The 19,620-nt window shown below is 39.3% G+C and overlaps 1 protein-coding gene across 1 annotated transcript; it reads left to right on the top strand.

Moving 5' to 3' along the window:
• DGCR8 (DGCR8 microprocessor complex subunit) lies at positions 1-19,408 on the top strand. Its single transcript, XM_059484891.1, has 14 exons — positions 1-130; positions 5,771-6,774; positions 7,189-7,351; positions 8,470-8,612; positions 9,291-9,573; positions 11,079-11,276; positions 11,618-11,719; positions 12,269-12,367; positions 12,754-12,836; positions 13,905-14,005; positions 14,399-14,505; positions 14,715-14,842; positions 15,144-15,257; positions 15,594-19,408. Exons 2-14 carry the CDS (start codon positions 6,049-6,051, stop codon positions 15,675-15,677), a joined length of 2,331 nt encoding a protein of 776 aa, XP_059340874.1. The 5' UTR covers positions 1-130; positions 5,771-6,048; the 3' UTR covers positions 15,678-19,408.
• Positions 19,409-19,620: the final 212 nt, after the last annotated feature.

Here is a 19,620-nt window from a genome sequence, read left to right as displayed (position 1 = left end):
GGAGGGGCCCAGCGCAGGCGTTTAAAGATGGCGGCAGCGCCGAGTGCCGGACGGCGATCGTGAGGCGGTCGGACTCGCCCTCACCCGCAGCCCCGGCACTGGAGCGGCGGGACCGCCGGGCATGGCCCAGGTGGGTGCGGGCCCCGCAGGGTGACGGGCAGGGCGAGCCTGCGCGGGAACCAGCTCCTCCGCCGCACAGGCCGCAGCGCCAGCGGGCCCGCCGCGCTCCTGCCGCCTGCCCGGAGCGGCCCCCGGGCGCGGAGCCGCTCCCCAGCACCGAATCCCAGCGCGGGAGGCGCCGCCCTGCCCGGCGGGCATTGCCGTGCGGCGCTTCCCCTGCGCCCGGCCCGAGCGGCCTCTGCTCAGAGCTGGGGGTTTGTTTTGTTCGGGATTTTTCTTTGGTTGTTTTGTCTTTTGGGGGACTTTTTTTCGTTTCCCGCCTTCCCCCGGCCACCTCGGGATTGTGTTCGGGAAGGAGAGACCGTGCGTGTGGCCTCGGCCCCTCCTGCCCGGGGGTGATGGGGAGCAGCGGCTGCGGCCGTGCCTCGGCTCCGGGTGTGTCTGGGAGGGAAGGGAGGCCCGGGGGTTCCGCCGCTCGCAGCCCTTCGTGCGGGCCCGGAGCGCGGCGGGAGGAAAAGGCCCCACAGCGTGTCCGGGCACAGGGACTTGCTTAGTTCTGGTCCGTTGAAGGTAACGTGATGTCTCTGTAACTCTCAGGATTCTTCTTAATGTGTTCTTTCTATTAATAGCAAATTATCTCCTTCAGCCTCTGAAAGGTTAATTCTCCCAGCTTTCTTCACCTTTTTTTTCCGTTTTTTTTTTTTTTTTTTACGTCCTTTCCTTAGGCTTCGGGTTTGTCTGCAAAGTTTGTTTGCCCGCTGAGACCTGAATACCCAGGCGTTGCTCGACCATAAACTGAACTTGGGTGAACACATTGAATTTCTTTATTCTGTTAGGTTGTGAGTTAGAGGTCTTGGAATTAGATCTTTTGTTTTGTGATTTGTGAGGTTGTTTTGTATGGGTAATTAAACCTGGGGGCTCCTATTTTTAATTCTGGGTGAGAAGTTGAGTCGCTAAGCAGCTCCTTTTGATTATCAGGATTGTTTTGCTTTTTTAGAGAAAGAGAAGGGATTTTGGTTCCTTGTGTCTGTTGTTTTTCTTTTCAAGTAAGAAGCTTACATATGATGGGAAAGGAAGAATATATTTTCTCTCTCCTAGGCTCTGATTTTCGCCTTCTGTAAATCAATTTGTTGTCTTACATAATTAATCAAGCCATCTAAACCTTGCCAGAAAACTGCTCAAGCTCTAAAAGCAACTGTTGTTTTGCCATTTCTGAGGATGGCTTTCCAAGCTGATGTACTCTGTTCGTTCTGAAATGGAATGAAGTGTTAAGAACTAGAGAAGTTCTTGAGCCTTGTCTGTATTTGCCACTGATAATGTTATTGTTGGGCTCTGACTGCATTTTCTTAACTGGCTTTGGTGACTGACTGACACAAAGTGATTGTTTCCTTCAGAATCTTTCTACACTAAAGCTGGTAATGAGAAGAGCTGAGTTCTTGCATGCAGTATTATCTTAAAGGGTATTTTCTTTTGGTACTTTCTGTTCTGGTTTAAAGAAAATAAATCCAGTCTCTTCAGGTTTTGTTTTGGGTTTGTGGGGTTTTTTTAGCTGTGGTAACAAGTAGGATTAACTTATTTCTGGAGTTGTATGTGTTGAAAAGACCCAGTAGATAAAATAAAAGAAGGTAGATGACTGTGAGTGGGGAATTATTTTGGCATGGGTTAATGGATCAGCACCTGAGTTGCCATTTGTGGCTGGAGGATGAGGAGAAGGATTTTGTATTTGGTTTGCAAATAAGGACTATTTACTCTTCCTTTTGGGGTCCTCTGAATGTGAAGAAAGCAGTCTCTGACACAGTTTCTTTTCAAAAGTGACTTTTTGAAGAGAATCTGTGGTATGCTGTTCATTGCTGCAGGTACATGTATTTGTAAAGAAAATATGTTCTTTATTAAATTCATTTCTAGACTGCTGACCTGCTCTAACTCAAAGGAATTTTTCTTTGAGTTTGGATGATGATGGTTCCAAATTTTAACATTCTGGGGTTTTCTGCCTTTAAAAAGGATGCCCTTTGCTCTGTGTATTTCTCTCCCATCCCTTTTCTGTCTGATGGTGGGAATGGGCAGTGGTACTTACTAAACAAAGTTGTTCTTTTTTTTTCCTTTCTGCATTTAAAGGATTTAAAGGACATCTGTAAGACAACCAGGCTAAGATTACTCTGCTTTCTCTGGGACCTGTGCAGTTTGCTACATTACATTTATATGCCCTCCATATCTGCATTGTTTAGTTTACTTTGTGACATGAAACTTTTTAAAATGATCAGCTAAAATCCGAGTAATCAATTTAAAATATGAAATTCCATGTGCTGGTGATGTGCAGAACATGAGGTGTGCGCTCACATTCTCAGTGTTTGTACTGCCCAGTGCAGCTGCCAGTGGTGTTCTGTGTCTTTGGAAGGAATCCTTATGGAAACTGTTCATGGAACTCGTGGAGCCTTGGAGAATAAAATGTTATTTCAGGGCAATTCAGTGAAGGATGACAATAGGAAACTGACTTGTGTTCCCATGTAACTTGGTATGCTGAGCCTTTGTGTGTGTGGCTGTTGTGTTCCCTTGGCTGAGGCCCCTTTGGCTGTTTGTAACCTACAAGCTCATCTAACTCGTCCTTTTGCCTTCTCTCCCTTCTGTCTTTTCAAATACCTGCTAGCTCAGTGGTTTTGTTGCTTTGTTTTGGTTTTGGGTTTTTTTTGCCAGCCCTGATAGAAAAGGCATATTGTAATGTCAGCTGGCAGGGAGGTAGATGGGAATTGGACCTGAGTTCCACTGCTCCTGCCTTGCTTTTTGTGACTTGTAGGCTGGTATTGTAGTCCACTGGGACTGTACAGCTACTGTTACCTATAATCAAAGGAGAGAAAAACCCTTGTTTTTTAGTGTTGGAATAGTAACAAACAGACCTTTCTTTGGAAGCTTTCAGGTGTCTGGTCATGATGGGCACACCTGGCTCCAGATTTCTGCTATTAGAGGATTAATTAATTAGGGTGTAACAGGTACATCCAGGAGATTGAGTTGCCACAGTAACCCATCCCTGGTCAGCCCCTTGGAGTTGGTCCAAGGGTTCTCTGCCCACTTCTTATTATGTCTTATTGTAGATCCCCTACTTAGAGTAAGACTAAACAATATTCCAGGAATGTGTTTAGAAGGTCAGCTTATTGTTCTAAAATCTAAGGGAAAGGGTAGGAAAAGTACCAGAGTTAATTAAGGAGCTGTATAACTATATAATAGTTGTCTAGAGAGCTGCAAATACATGAAAAACATATAAAAGGCAAAAATCTTTTTGGCATCCCTACCAGACTGTTATCTTACCCTAGGGATGTGGCAGGTTCATGGCTAGAAATGGAAAAAGCTCATTTGAAGCCATCTTGGTGTAGTGCTTTCCTGACCCAGTGAGTGCTGAGGGGCAGACAGTCCTGGCTGTGATTTGCTGTTCATCATTGAGCTATTCATGGATTCACAGCCAGCAAGAAAGGGAAAACAACAAGAACATAATTGTTACCAGTGCTGGAATAGAATAACAAGGCATCTTTCCTGCAGAGAGTGCAGGTGCTGTGTCAGTGAACTGCCCAAGCTGGGCAGGTAAAGGTTAAGTCATGTTTTGACATTGGTATTGTTAAAACACTTGAGCACAGGAGCAGGACACGGATCAGGGGTCTGGAAGTGGCATTTACAGTCATGTCTTAGCCTTGTCAAAAATAAATCTTTCTTGTTGGACCAGGGAGCTCCTGGAACACAAGGCAAAGTTTTGCTCTTTGAAATTCTAGAATGCTGACTTCAGTATTCAGTTTCTGTGGGAATTCTGCTTGCTCTTTTCAAGTCTTCTAAAGACTCTTTAAGATGGAAAAATTAGATGACTTAGGCATTTAGTTTCCAGGAGTTACTGAACTCATGCTGTGACTTTTGATTCTTTTGTTCAGAATTAAGACACTAATGATTTACTGTGAAGAATTTAATAATTTGTCATTCACTTTTTTTTTTTTTACTTTTTTAATCTGAAGATGAGGAAATTTATAGACAAATTTATCTCTAGGGGTGTTCTCTACATTATACATTCCAGAACCTGTTGAAAGATGAAGGAATTGGTCATTGTATTGAGGTCATCTTGTAGGATAGAATGGAATTAGATATATAGAATTGTCTTACTGATGAATGAGCCATTTACCAATCTGGGAATTCATGTGTTGGTATCAGAGAAGATGGGATTATTCTAGAGTTCTTACCAGTTCTTTTCCTAAGTGATTTTATACTGCATGTCAGATGTGTTGGATGTGTCACAATTTTGAGAAGGTTTAAAAAACCTTACACACATCAAAAAACACCACAAAATATGAATTCCTCTGCTGCCCCAGCAAAACTTGCTTTGTTGCAATATTAGAGTTTGCTCTGTATTATGCTTTCTTCCAGCTTCCAGGTAGGTAACTTCTGTATATTGCTGAATTTTAATTGATCTCATTACAACTTCTGGTTCCCAGCTTTGTGCCTTGCCCCAGTTGGTGTTTGGATGTTGCTGCTGGTTTGTTCTGCCTGGGCTGGCAGAGATGCACGAAAGAGTCACCCTTGGTTTCTCTAAGTCCCTCATGACAACCCAGACCTTCTGCCCTGTTGCCTTCCACGTCACACAGCAGCATGAGAGATCTTGGAGTTTGTCTCTCCAACATACTTGGCAAGACTCTCTCTGCTAGCTGGGAGCACTGTAAACAGAGATTGATCCAGCTGGCTGCCTGGGGCAGAGTGGCAGTGCTTCATTTCTAGCTTGTAGGAAGATTTAAACCCAGTTTGGGCTGGCATGGAGGACTTGGAGAAACCAAAACAAACAGGTAAGAAATGATTCTTCTTTTCCCCAGGTGCTTACAGTCCTGCAGAGATGACAAAAGTATAATGGAAGAAGCCATCGTAGACATGGTAGAAAGAATCACCTAGTGTGAAAAATAAGCCTTAAACAAACACTTCCCATGCCCTGTAAAATTTCCTAAAAGAATTGAATAATTTTTCCAGGTTAAATTGCCTAAAACATTGGCTTCTAAATATCTTCCAAAATTAATTTGAGCTTTATGCTGTGTATCTGAACCTTAATTCCTTGGACATAATGAATAAATAGTTCCATAATAGTGCAAAATACAAGATCAAATGTGTAGTATCTGGTTATTTAGAGAGTAATTTTCTGTGATGTTTTAGTAAATTGTGAGATTTCAGAAGTAGCTGATAACTTAAATTTTGAAAAGCTATGACCATAGTCTTTAAAATCTTGTTGGTTTTGCAGACTGTCTTAAACTGTAAGCTAATTATCCTTTCTTCTGTGTGGGTAAGTATGGCTTGAATACCAGCTTGTTTCAGATGATGGGAGAATTTCCCCAAAATGCAGTTTTCAGTCTGTCATGCTTAATGCCCTGCCTGCTAACCAAGCAGAGATAGTCAGCTAATCATAAAGGCGACTGTGTTAGTCAATTATTGTGCTGGTGTACAGCTTGAGAAATAAAACCACTCTAGTTTTGGCCTCATTCAAGATGGTATCTGGGTACCCTGCTTTTCTCACTGTAACAGTGTCACTCTTCTACTTGAAATTTATGCTAGAAGAGTGACAGGTGTTCTTTCTGCTTGGGATACCATTTCCATTCTTTTCCTCTGACAATTTTTTTTGTTGTTTTGTTTCCTCTTGTAGGTTGAAAGGAGAAAAGGAGACCAGCTTGTCCAGTGAAGATGCACTCTTAGTCTTCAGCTATTTAAGCTGAATGCATTGTGATTTCCAATAATTGAGACAGTGATTCTGAAAGCTGTCTACATTAATGAAAAGAACAATGTAGTCAGCTTAACTGAATCATCAGTGTTGCATATTGAATAGGACATGGTAAACCAATCCTGATGGACTTATGCATGTTAGGAATATAGGGATAAACATTAATTAAAGCGTTGTTTTTTTTAAAAACAGTAGTTTTAAAAATGGAGAACTATGAAAATGTACCACCCCTCCCTAAAGAACCTGCAAGAGAAATGAATGTGGAGAATGTCCCTTGTCGGCCACCTCTGCCGCCCAACGATCAGCCTCCACCGCCTCCCCTGCAAACGTCCAGTGACGCAGAGGTAATGGACGTTGGCTCTGGTGGTGATGGACAGTCAGATACCCCTGCTGGGGACACGCCCAGTCTCTGCAGGACACAGCAGCTGCTCACAAAGGGATCCGCCTGCTACAAAAGTCGTCTTCTCATAGACCCCAACAGCAGCGACCAAAGCCCCAGAACCGCTCGTCACGCACCGTCAGTCCGAAAGTTCACCCCAGATCTTAAGTTACTGAAGGATGTGAAGATTAGTGTGAGCTTTACAGAAAGCTGCAAAAGCAAAGATAGGAAAGTTCTGTACACTGGAGTTGAGCAGGATTATAAGGCAGATACGGAGTTTGGTATTAATAATGTCAATGGGGATTTGCATGTTTGTCCTTTCGGTGGTAGTAATGGTAAAGCTGCAGGGATAGGGGGTGAAAGTGATGAAAAGAAGGATGATGAAAATGATATTGATCAGGAAAAGAGAGTGGAATTTGCAGTTCTGGATGAGCTAGAAGACTTTACCGACAATTTGATGGACATAGATGAAGAAGGAGGAGGGTTCACATCTAAGGCAATCGTTCAGAGGGATAAAGTGGATGAAGAAACCTTGAATTTCTCCTATGAGGTAAGTAAATCCACACATCTTTGCTGGGTAAGAGGTTTCCAAGTGGCTAGAAAAAAAAATATGCGAAGAATAACCTCTTCTAGAAGTGTGTAGTACATGAGTCAAAACCATGGAATTTTTAGAGGCAGACCTTTGGCTGAGAAACTGTAAACTATTTTAGTCAAGCTTCTGAGTTGTGTTGCAGCTTCTATAGTTTTCTGTAAAAACAGCCTTTAAAAGTCTTCTCACACAATTGCGTTCATTTTATCATCACAAACTTATTTTCTTATTTTTCAGTCTTTTTACTGCAATCATTGAAAATTACTAGTTTCTGTCTGTGTGGAAGTGCATATTAAAAATGTCTGGTTTCTCTTTGCAAGGGAAAAGGGAGGTTGGTAGGCCCAGAAGGACAGTGTCTGATGAAGTCTCTTTCAGGATGACTTTGATAATGATGTGGATGCTCTGCTGGAAGAGGGTCTTCGAGCCCCCAAAACCAGGAGATTGGATAATGAGAAATACGCTGGTGAAAGTGATCACCAGTCTGATGGAGAGACAAGTGTGCAGCCAATGATGACCAAAATTAAAACTGTACTGAAGAGTAAGTTCATGTGCATTTAATAACTGTGGGTCCTGTTTGTGGCTTGTGTTGTAGAACAAAAGTTTATCAACAAGCAGAGTGTGAGCAGTTTGTGTGAAATTGTTCATATGTTGGGGAATTTTATTGTTGGGAGGCTTCTTATTGTGGGATATGATTTTTCATGTTCTTAAACAGTGGATTTGACTTTTGGTTTTGATCTATTGTATGTAATAAGAATATGTTTTAGTGTGTAGGTTTGTGTAAAATAATGAGGTGAGCAAGGGTGATCTAGGGCTTTTGCCTTTTTCCTGCTTCAGTTACAACATAACTTCTGCTGTTGAAATTGCCCCATGCAAGGTCTCCAGGAATGCAGTCTAGGTGAAATAGAATAACTAGAAAAGCCAGTGGCTTACATTTACCCAAATTCATTGTGTTAGAAACTGCTAATAAAGAATCTGAGAACACAAACCCATCCAGAAAAATGTAATGGAAAATATTCTGAATTAGAATTAAACATGTACTAGAGGAGTGTTTTACAACTTCACTGTATTCTGAAATAAAAAACCAAATAAATTTTTGCTTCAAAATTGTATAGGAACAGAGGATTGCCAGGAAACTTCCAGCAAAGATGAATAGTCTCTGATTTGTGATTTGGAGAGAAATGAGACCTTGTATTAGTGATGAGCCCTTTGCTGGCTGTTTGGGTCTGTGGATCTGGGGTATTTCAATGCAAATTTATTCCTGAGTGTCAAGTGAAAGATTTTTAATGGAAAATGAAGTTGTTTCTGAAGCAAGTATGTCTTTTCCAGTAAATGCTTTCCAGTGGTGCTTGTGATAAGTATAAAAAGATTAAAGAAAAGAGAATTCAGTGATGAAACAAACAAATCAGTCTATATAAAAATTATTGCTGCTATTGCCTTGAGTAGAGAACGTCATGGAATCTGTAATTTGCAGGATTTAGCCTGGGTTAGAGGCATATACCTTGTTATTAGAACATCATCTCTCTACAAAACATTGTTAATCTTGTTTCAGTGTCATTTTATTCTTTGGGACAGAACAAGCAATAAACAAAAACCTGGATTTTATTTCTATTCTCCTAAGCTGTCTGTCCAAGTTTAAAGCTGTTATTTGCTTTAAAGGTCGTGGCCGCCCTCCTACAGAGCCTTTGCCAGATGGATGGATCATGACATTCCATAATTCAGGCATTCCTGTATATCTGCACAGAGAATCTAGAGTTGTTACCTGGTCTAGACCTTATTTTTTGGGAACAGGAAGCATAAGGGTGAGAGCTGTCAATTTTTTAAATACTTAACTAAGATGAAAAAATTAGATCTATTCCTGAAAGCCATTGAATATTTTTCTGCTTTGGCAGGCTTGTTTCCAGTGTTTGAATTAAGATCCTTGAAAAATAAACTATTTTATGTTTGAAAACGTGATATGATTTTTCTTAGGTGCTTTGCTTTTCTGTTTGGGCAATTAAAGTGAATAAGATGATCTTGTTTGGTGCCTTCACTTTTCTAGTATGGCTGCAAAATTGGGAGTTTATTGCACCATGACACATATCTAGGGATAATTTATTTGTAGCTATGAATTAGTCTGAGCTGTGGCTTATGGTCCACATTTGCAGAAGTAAGGATATGACATTTTTGCAGCCAAGGAATATGCAGAAATTTGATTTAATGCCATGGACCTATGCCTCAGAGCTCAATGGATTTTAGGAAAGCATGCAGTATTTGCATGAACAGAGCTAAAGCAGCAGGACTGTGTCAGTGTCACAGTGTGAAGGTCCCCCAGGAGTGGCCCTGCTCAGCTCTTGAGTGGAATGACTTCACTGAGCAAAGAGGAGCTTGAGCCTAGACTGAATACAGATAGCTTCCATCTTGCTTGCATCTTCTGGGTTTGAGCTTTGCTTTTGGTGACCTTGAGATACTGAAACCTTCTGTATTATTTATATTTGCAGAAACATGATCCTCCCCTTAGTAGCATTCCCTGCTTTCATTACAAAAAAATGAAGGAAAATGAGGAAAGGGAGCAAAACAATGACATAACCCCAAATGGGGAAGTATCACCTGTAAAGCATCTAGATAAATCCTCAGAACTGGACTGCCAAACAGAAGAACCAGATTCCACTGCTGCTGATTCTGGGCCTTTAGATGACAAAGACCCCTCTGGGGGAGATGCAGCACAAGGAGCTTTGGGACAAGTGAAGGCCAAAGTTGAAGTATGTAAAGATGAATCTGTAGGTATGTATGGCAAGTAGAGTCTTTTCTTGACTTGAGTTGAGGTAATGGGATTTGGGAAATTTCATTCCAGACTTGGCTGCTGAATTAAAATCTTTTCTGAAGCTCTGAGAGTTCACATGAAAAGGTTTTACACAAAAAAGTGAATATTTTGGTAGTTTAGTCCTGTAGACTTTATCTCAATATAAGAATCAGTTATGTGAATGTGTTCATTTGCTTTGGTCAAATGTGTTTGTGTGACTTCCTCAAGTAGGCTTTTCTATGCACTCTCTGTATTGGCTGAGTTATATCTGTTTTCAGGATGATCTTTTAAGATAAATGGTGTAGTTAAGCTGTATTTCTGTATTTGCACAAGAATAGCAGACTAAGTCATGCCAATATAATTGCACTCATACGGAGGTGTGTGATGCTTCATTATTTTATTTATACAAATATTAAGCCTCTACACAGAAAGTTGTCTAAAGACACCGTGCCAAAATCACCACCCAGTGGAGAGGAACTTGAAGAGGAAGCTCATGTGTTACTTATCAAATCTTTTCACATCTGCATACCTGAGAATCCCATCCATGTAAATTGCTGCTGCTCAGGGTATTAGTATGGGTCATAGTCTGCCTTTATCTTTGTAGTGCTCAGACATAAATCTTGTCCTTGTCATAGTGTGTGTCATGTCTAGTCCAGAAACCTTGCCAAAAGATGTAAAACAAAACATCAAATCATCAATATTTAGCTGCAAAATTCAAGCCAGGAAGCACTTACTTCTCTGCATGAAGTTCACCTGTCTGTCTCTCCCTTTAAATAGGATCTGTTGTGTATTACTGAAAAAGATGCTGAGTAATGGGGTATAAGCATGACTTGCATTTGGGATTCCTTGTGGAAGGAAACAATACCAGCAGCTTGCTTTTTTCTGTTTACATCTGTGGATGCTGCTCTTTATTTTTGCTAATTTATTTGCAGACTATCCTATAAAGGAGAATCAGCTGTACTGAAATGGGCAATCTTTTAATACTCTGTATGTGAATTTATTGTGTTAAATTCTGCATAGAGGCTGCAGATACCCATGGAGTTCATGGAACATCACTGTACACTGTTTCATGTACACTCATAGTAGGTAGGCAGCAGCAGCTGGGTTTGGCTTCAGGGAGCTGAGGCTGAAAGCACAACTGCTGTACTCCCTGTGTACCTTGCTTCAGGTGAAGGGAAGGTGCTGAGATGTTCAAGCAGACCAGTCACTGGTGTTTTGTTGCAAATTGTGTTGGGTATTAATGCTGGTGAGGGATTAGTAAAATCATCAAGTGATGGAATAAGATGGTATTTTATTTTCTGGTTTGCACTAATATTTTGCATTTAATCTAATTTAATGTAATAGGAGAACTTCAAATTACTTCTGTTAGTCCAAAACAGCATCTTTAACCTTTTGCTCCAAGTCTAAGAAAATAATTTCTGTGGAAATAGAGAACTTAGTGCTTGTTCAGTGGTGAAGCAAGAGAGTAACTTGGTTGTGTTTTCAGATCTGGAAGATTTCAGACGTTACCTGGAGAAGCGTTTTGACTTTGAGCAGGTGACTGTGAAGAAGTTCCGCACCTGGGCCGAGCGGCGCCAGTTCAACCGCGAGATGAAGCGCAAGCAGGCCGAGTCCGAGCGGCCCATCCTGCCGGCCAACCAGAAACTCATCACCCTCTCTGTGCAGGATGCACCCATCAAGAAAGGTGAGCTGCTCTAGCTCCAGTTCACACAGGCTGTGTTGAAGCCTAATTCCACCTCTAAGCTTGACTGAAAATAAAAAAATCCTGTAATGAGTTCCCGTAATTCCTGATCCAGTATTTTGCCCATCGTATATTATGCAGGAAAGGGAAAATATTATCAAAATATACTTTTCTAAAGACTAATTTCTAAACAAAAATATTTTTATTTAAGGTTACAGTCCTGGTAAGTAATGACTACCTTCAGCTCTTGTTACTGCTGAGAGTTTCTCAGTATTGATTTGTTTGTAACAGAAATTATATTTCAAAGACTGGAACTAATGAACTTCTTCCTGTCTTTTTTGCAGAGTTTGTCATTAATCCCAATGGGAAGTCTGAAGTTTGCATCTTGCATGAATATATGCAACGAGTCCTAAAGGTTCGCCCTGTTTACAATTTCTTTGAATGTGGTAAGTCTGTTTCTTTAAACAACTCTATCCTGGTCTTGATGCTTAATCAAGAATCCAAAAATGTTGTGTATATGAAAAATGGAACTGGAATCAGGTTAATATTGGGTTTTTTATCCTAAGTGGTATAATGTATGTTCCATTAATTCTTGCTTTTCCTGTTTGTTTGGGGTTTTTTTAATTACCTTATAAATATTCAGAATTATGCTATTCCTGTGTGTGCAGTATATAATACAACTGAAACTTGTATATGAGAATGTGTAGCTCTTGTATTCACACCATGATGCAAAAAATTTGGAATTAGTATTTGAGTTCTGGCAGATTACCAGTGGTCTCTTAAAATACTTCATTCTTTATTTGGAAGAATGAGGTATGTGGTGGTAAGTCTGTTAGTGGAAAACTCTGTTAGATAATTTTTCAGTCTTCGTGAAGAATAAACCATTTTCATCCTTCTTGAAGCTGAAATGAAGAAAACAAATCTTGATAGTGGTGACATTTCATGTATGTCAGGAGTTCCAAAAAGCTTTCTTTATTTTCCTCCTCCATTTCCAGAGAACCCAAGTGAACCTTTTGGAGCCTCAGTGATTATTGATGGAGTAACCTATGGGGCAGGAACTGCCAGCAGCAAAAAACTTGCCAAGAATAAAGCTGGTAACTTATTTTTCTTTCTCAGTAGCAGCTGCTGAATTGTTTCTGTTTGCTTTTTTGTACCATTCTGGGGTTCCAAGAGCAGAAGTGATTCAGAACTGGGGTTTGGCTGTAAGAGCTAGGGGGTGATAATAACTCTTAATTTTTGGCCTGAAAGGCTCTATGTCACTTCTAAAATGAGATAAGAATATTTTTTCCTTGTGTAGGCACTTTTAAAAAGTAGTTTCTTCTTATTTCAATTAGTTATCAAGCTGAACTAGTAGAGCTTTTTTTCCCTTGAAAAGTGTAAATTAATAAATTTCTTACCACAAGAAAATGCCTGACAATTTTTAGATGAGATGGTTTTGTTTAAAATAAATCTAATCAAGATGTTTAATCACTTTTTGCAGCTCGAGCTACACTGGAAATCCTTATTCCTGACTTTGTTAAACAGACCTCTGAGGAGAAGCCCAAAGACAGTCAAGAACTTGAGGTACTGAGCTCATGCTTCCTGGCTGGCATTGCACAAAACATTGCACAGTTGATATCAGAAACATTACTGAAAATTAATAAGATTGTTTTCTCAGTCAAATGGAACTGTAAAATCCTCCATTTAGAGAAAGGCTTGGGGTAAATACTATTTTTTCTATTGGAATAGATCAGAAAATTTACTCTGATGCAGAGAACTGGTTCTTTATTGACCAACAGGTCACTGAGCACCTGAGATGTTCCAAGGCACCAGGCTGCCTGTAGTGCCCTGCCTTCAGAGTCCTCTGGCTGATGGCAGGAAATGTTCAGAGCTAGGTGCTGTTTGGTTGTGTGTGATCATCTTAGGACACCACTTCAGAAGTAAAAGTGCTCAGGCTTCTGAAATGGTTTTATTACCACACAGTGAAATCCCATAGTTTGGGCGGTGATATTTGAGAAAATAAAAAAAAAAAAATCTTTAAGAGGAGACTTGTGCTGTTTTCTCAGGTACTAGGAGAATTAAATTGCTCATTGGTCAGTGGTACCATCAGTAAGGAGTAAAGGAAAAAATCAGTGATCAGCCTGAAAGGAATGTGTCCTGAAATGAAGTCATATACAGGAGTTTTTGTACCCTTGCTTTAACTTAGAACTGTTTTGTAGGCCCTGCACTACTGAAATGGTCATTAAGGAAATACAGACATTGTTTTCCATTCTTTTAAAATAAAATACCAAATGTGCCAATAGCTCTTCTGTTCTCTTTTAGTAAACAACAGCATTTTGGTAAATAGAGTTTCATAATTGGCTAAAATAACCTTGTCCTGAGGGAGAAATGATGATAAAGAATTCATAAGATTATCATTTTTATGTACATATTGAATGTAAGATCGGAGTTAAAATTTCTCTCTGCAAATGTTTGATTAGGTGTGACAGTTTTAATGATGTTGCTTTTAACCCATTATGGATTTAAAAACACTTCTTAAAGTGCTAAGCACAGAGCAACAGAATTGGTTGAATGTAGCAAAGGAGAAATGAGATTTAAGGCCAATATTAGGGTTTTATTAAAGCACAATAACCCTTTTCAATTCCTTTGCAGTATTTTAACCATATCAGTATTGAGGACTCACGGGTATATGAACTCACCAGTAAAGCTGGACTCTTGTCTCCATATCAGATTCTCCATGAGTGCCTTAAAAGGTAAAGCTGCAGCAGGGGGACCGTGTGAGATGTGAGGTGTTGGCTCAGGAGCCATTGCTGCTGTTTGTCAGGGGCCCTGCCTGAGCCTCAGAGACACGTGCTGGGGGCTGACCCTGGTTCATGCTGAGTCCTCTTTAATTCACATTTGCTCTTTGTGCCTCTTTGGACATCAGGATGTAATTGTTGGACAAATGTCTTTTGTTTTTTCTCATACTGGGTTACTTTTTCATTTAACTCAAGTTGCTGACATAAAAAAATCTTTGTTAATTAATGCATTGACATTTCTTATTAGATCTGATTTCATTGCAATGGCTGTCCAAGATGATAACTGCAACCACTTCACTTGTTTGTAGTTTTACTTAGTATGTGATCTTGATTGTGTTTGTGCTTAAGAAACCACGGAATGGGTGACACATCCATAAAGTTTGAAGTGATTCCTGGGAAAAATCAGAAGAGTGAATATGTCATGACTTGTGGCAAGCACACAGTGCGAGGCTGGTGTAAGTACAATAATTGTGTGATGTGTGACTCTCCTCTTGCTCTCCTCCTGTTCTCCTTTGCTGCCCATTCTGGGGGTGCTTGTTCAGCCACTGACCCTGTTGTGTGCTTGTCGTGCTCTTTGGTGTCTCAGTTTTGACTAACTCAGGTGAACATTTGTGGCTATCATCACAGTGCTGGCACTGACACACTTCCATGGTTATTTTTACAGGCAAAAATAAAAGAGTAGGGAAGCAATTGGCTTCTCAGAAAATCCTTCAGCTACTGCATCCACACGTGAAAAATTGGGGCTCTCTCTTGCGAATGTATGGCAGAGAGAATAGCAAGCTGGTTAAACAGGTGAGCAGGCCTTTGTTTGAGTATAACCTACCCTGGGGCTGGAGTTTTGCTTCTGGACTTCTAAATTAAGTTACAACAAAACTTTAAGTGCCTGGATTTCATTGACATGTTAATCTTGCATCTCCCATGTCAAAATTAAAGAACCTGTTTAACTAACTCATTGGAAGTAGATGTTCCTACTTAAGGAATTGAACTAACTACAGACTAAACTACAGAAATACAACAGACTAAACTTGGCTCCATGTTAATTTTTTTCCATAAAAAAAGTTGATCAGTTGTTGCTCATGATTCTGTTGAATAGGAAACCTCTGACAGAAGTGTGATAGAACTTCAGCAGTATGCCAAAAAGAACAAGCCAAATCTGCACATCCTGAACAAGTTACAGGAAGAAATGAAAAAACTGGCACAGGAAAGAGTGAGTATATATTCTCCTGTGTTTACAAACTGCATGGATGTCATGGGTCATGTGTACCAAGGATCAGGGGTTTTTTGCTTATTTTACACAGTATTTGAGGTAAAGAGAGCTCTTCAGAATTTGACTGGGGGTCTACTTTTGGGGAGATTGTCATGCTGTCTTTTGAACTGGCTCATAGCTTGATTGTACCTACTTCTGTACATTCATTTTTAACATGAGCCCTAGTTAGCCTCTTGCAACAACTGACATGTTTGGCTAAAATGGTTCAGAATTTTTACTGGTTTATGATTCTGTTCTCTTTATGACTGTGTGCTGGGGCTGTTTTGTATTTTTTAGGAGGAAACACGAAAGAAACCCAAGATGACAATAGTGGAATCAGCTCAACCTGGTAGTGAACCTCTCTGTACTGTTGATGTTTAATGAGAAAATGTGCAAGTGGGGAGCAATAACACAAATGGAGGAACTAGATTTTCAACAATTATTTAAAAATTGTTTGCTGCAGAATGCAAGATAACTTTTAAAATCCAAGCTGCTTCAGTTATGCATTGTTCGTTTTGCATCATCAGGGCAATATTACTTTTTCCTGGTTTGATTTTCTTTGGTTTTTTTTCCTGGTTTAATACCTCTGAGATATGTACGTTAAAGAATTGATCATAAAGATCTCTACTGGGGCAAATGCACAGAGGACAGGCATGTTCACACAGGATAAAACCAATCAAGCACTTTCTCCTGGAAAGCCATCCATGTTGTTTGGAATGGATGTATTTTAAGTATGAAATTCAGAATATCTATGTACAGGTTGAAGCTGATATATATATACACATTCATATATATGTATATATAAAAGAAGTATATGTACATCTTCTTGTATGAACATGCCTAGAACTATTTTTGTGAAAAGTTTTGTTGCATTTCAGCACATAATAATATGCACTGATAAGACACTTTGGTGACAAATACAGGAAAGTGATGAGCAATGTTTCTAATGCCATAGGATTAGGCCAGTAACGCTGTTTCTTTTTGTCTTGTTTCTTGTCTCCTGCCAGGCTTAGTTATTTGAGATTAGAGGATGCAGATTTTGTATTACTTGAAAAGAACAAGAATACCTGGTAGTGTTAAGAGTAACAGGTTGGAGATTCAAAATTACTGGGGTTTATTTTAAATGAATAGAGCCTATGTTGGTTTACAGATCAGTTGAACAGGTAAAATATGGCCCCACTTATATGATTAAAGTAAAAACTGTAATTTGAAAAGCTGTTTTCAAAGCTTGGAGCCAAAATGCAGCTGATGATGGTTGATAGTCTGAAAATATTTTGCCAATGACTTTCCACTCCCTTTTCCCAGCAATAAAACAATTTCTTATTTGTTTGGTGTCAGATTGCATCTGACTTGATCAGTTAAGTCTTAATTAATTTGCACCATAAAAGCAAAGACTTTAGAAAATAAATCAACTCAACCTTTAAGTCCGACTGCAGCAATTTAGATTTTTTAACAAGTTTTTGTTTTTACTTTTTTAATTACATTTTTAGTTTTTAAAGAAAGTGTGTAACTTCTGCAATGAAAATTAGAATGTAGGTTTGGCATATGACATAGAGTAATAAGTAGAATGAGGCCATAACCGGTTATACTCATAAGTAAGAAAATCACAAATATGCAACTACTCTAAACCACAATCCTGGCAAACAGGCAGTACTCACTGTGTCATCTGAGGCTTTATCAAGCCAAGCACAAAAGAAATGGTGTTGGCTGTGTGAAAGCCCTGCTCCCTGGCTTCCGTTCTTCACAGGGGTGCTCTGGGTGGCTGCAGGAACTCTGCTCTTGCAGCCATTTCTTGGTTTGGTCTTTAAGAACAGAGCGAAAGCCAAGCTGGGGCAGGGCTGCAGTGACTTAGCCAGGAGCTGCACTGCTCCACTTTTACACTCCTTCTGCTCCTGTTGAGAATGAAAGGTCAGTTCTCTGTACCTGCTGCAGCTCCTGGTACTTCCATTCAAAGGGATCTGGGGGCTTGAGGGTTTTTTTTTCTTTTGTTTTATTTTTATTCTGATTTTGGTGTGGTTTTGTTTTTTAATTTACCATGTTACATAGAGAGTGCTGCATTATATTGAAATTAGTGCCTACTGGATTTTAAAAATGTTGGCATCAGTATTGTAAGACCTCCTTTTAACATCACATGTTACTTTGGAAATATGTGGATTTAAATTTATATTTTAAACTAGTGTTCTCTAATGTTCATATAATGTTAGAGGTTAAACAGGAGGAGTCATGGAGTCTTACCTGTTTCTGTGTTTAAGTGATATGCTTGGAGGTCTCTGCAAATATGAATCCATGCATTTTTTATTATTATATTTAGCTTTTTAGTTCCATGAGTTGTAATCCTGTTACAACAGGATACGGGTAGTTGGAAGACGATATATAAACTATTATTTAAAGAAGTGGCCTGTCTAAAAAAAAAAGAAAAAAACCACAAAAAACACTGCCTCTGCTTTTTTTTTGTATAGCTTTAATAAATCTCCATCTTTTGAAGGGTATATAATATTGGTGCAGTAGTGACAAGCAGCAATTGCTGTTTGTCTCTTTTCATTGTTTTTATTGGGACTTTTCTGTTTTCATGAAGACAGGGCTTTTACCTTCTATGCCTAAATGTATTACTCTTAGATAGGTTTTCTTTCAGCTTGTGTTTTCAGCAGAAAAATCTGTACTTGGATGGCACTGTAAAAGACAAATCACCCTTGTAGATCTTTTTATTTTTCTGAAATCAGAATGTCAATGCATTTGCAGGTCACCTGCAGAATATCCATGGATGCCTCACTTACTAATTTGTTTTCATTAATTTTAAGAGGATTGCTGTATTACCTCAGTCTGCCACTATCAGAATCACAAGGTGACCATTGCCCTTAATTAAAACATCCAGAGATTTCATTGTGAACCAAAGCCTAGAACGTATATTATGCATTCTAAACAAAAACAAACATAAAAAGATGGTATTAGACCTTGCTGCAGCCTTTAACTGGAGAGATGTCCAGAAAATAGCGCAATAACTGCTGGAACAAACAACGTAACTGCTGTTTTGTCATTGTGAAGTATTCTTGTGTTTTAATGTTTACTATTGTTTGGGGTGTAACAGTCTTGCATTTGCACATAAGCACGAGCTGCTGTGATAGAGGATAGACCATTGCATTAACTTCAGCTTCTGCATGAACACTTACAGTGTGATTCAAGATGTATCCTAAACTTGTCTTGTAACTCTTGTGTGTTTTCTAGGTAATCGGCTGTAAAGGTTTAGATCTGATTGTATGAATGCATAAAACTGCTGCTTTTGTCACTGATACTTGTTATTTATCCCTTCTATATCCAGGGGAAGATGGGTATTTTTATAGGGATGGAGTGTATTTTTAAGAACTGTTCCATCCTTTGGGGATTAGACAGATTTTGCTTTGCATATTATGTGCTTCTCGACAAAAGTGTGGTATATTGACTTCAAGGATTAAATTCGTGTGCATTCAAATCTTCATGGTACTGACGGAAAACTTACTGTGACTAGTCAGATGCTACCTACTGAAACACCAGTCATCAGCTTTTTTTAAACATATTTATTAGACAAAACTGAATTAGTTGGGTACTCAGAACTTTGGAAAGACTATTATGCATAAACTTAACTGTTGTATGTAAACTTCCATTCTCCTGTGATGCTGTTAGACTTTATACAAATAATATTTGTAACGTCCAAGTATTTAAAAGCATCATGATTATCTTATTAATTCACTAAACTGTACTTTGGTTCTGGAGTGAAATTCAGGAAGTGATAGCCTCCTAACTTAGTGGGAAGAAATGTGAAGTGCAAGAAGCCATGCTGTTATTAACCAAATAAAATGATCGGTGATAGTATTTCAATGTGTATCTGAGAACATGGGAAAACAAAAAGTTCATCCTTATTGCCCCAGCAGGTAACAATGGTTGCTGTTTTGAGTTGTGTTGGGTGCAGTTGCTTGGTGCCAGTGCTAAATTGGTACAACTATAAAGCCTCATTTTCACTGAGCCTCTGCTTGCTTTTTTTCTGCACAATCATGTAATCCTCTGTGTTCGGTCTTTGAGTACTTCATGTGTATTTTTCAGACAATTAGTTTCGAGCAATAAAGTTTGATATTATAAAATGTGCCAGTGTGATCAGTATTATGATAGTGTAAGCATATATAGAGAAAGGAACTCTTTATTTTTCAAATCCTCTAGGTATTTTTTAAAGAGAAATTAGATCAGTGCAGCCTCACTGATTATGGAAATACTCAATCACATTTTTGGTGAGGAATTGAATGTTTACATGGTTAAACACTTGGAATGAAATGAAGTTACCTTATTTTGAATTGGG

Source organism: Ammospiza nelsoni, chromosome 18, assembly GCF_027579445.1.
Source record: "Ammospiza nelsoni isolate bAmmNel1 chromosome 18, bAmmNel1.pri, whole genome shotgun sequence".
NCBI classification, from domain to species: Eukaryota; Metazoa; Chordata; class Aves; order Passeriformes; family Passerellidae; genus Ammospiza; species Ammospiza nelsoni.
The sequence above is the reverse complement of the archived record's forward strand: the minus strand, read 5'-3'. Positions and strand labels throughout refer to the sequence as shown.

Bases quoted from the DNA above. Each gene is read 5' to 3' on its own strand.
- DGCR8 (XM_059484891.1), top strand. From the start codon at position 6,049: ATGGAGAACTATGAAAATGTACCACCCCTCCCTAAAGAACCTGCAAGA. The intron at 11,720-12,268 runs GTAAGTCTGTTT...CTCCATTTCCAG, and splicing joins TTACAATTTCTTTGAATGTG to AGAACCCAAGTGAACCTTTT. The intron at 14,506-14,714 runs GTAAGTACAATA...TTATTTTTACAG, and splicing joins GCACACAGTGCGAGGCTGGT to GCAAAAATAAAAGAGTAGGG.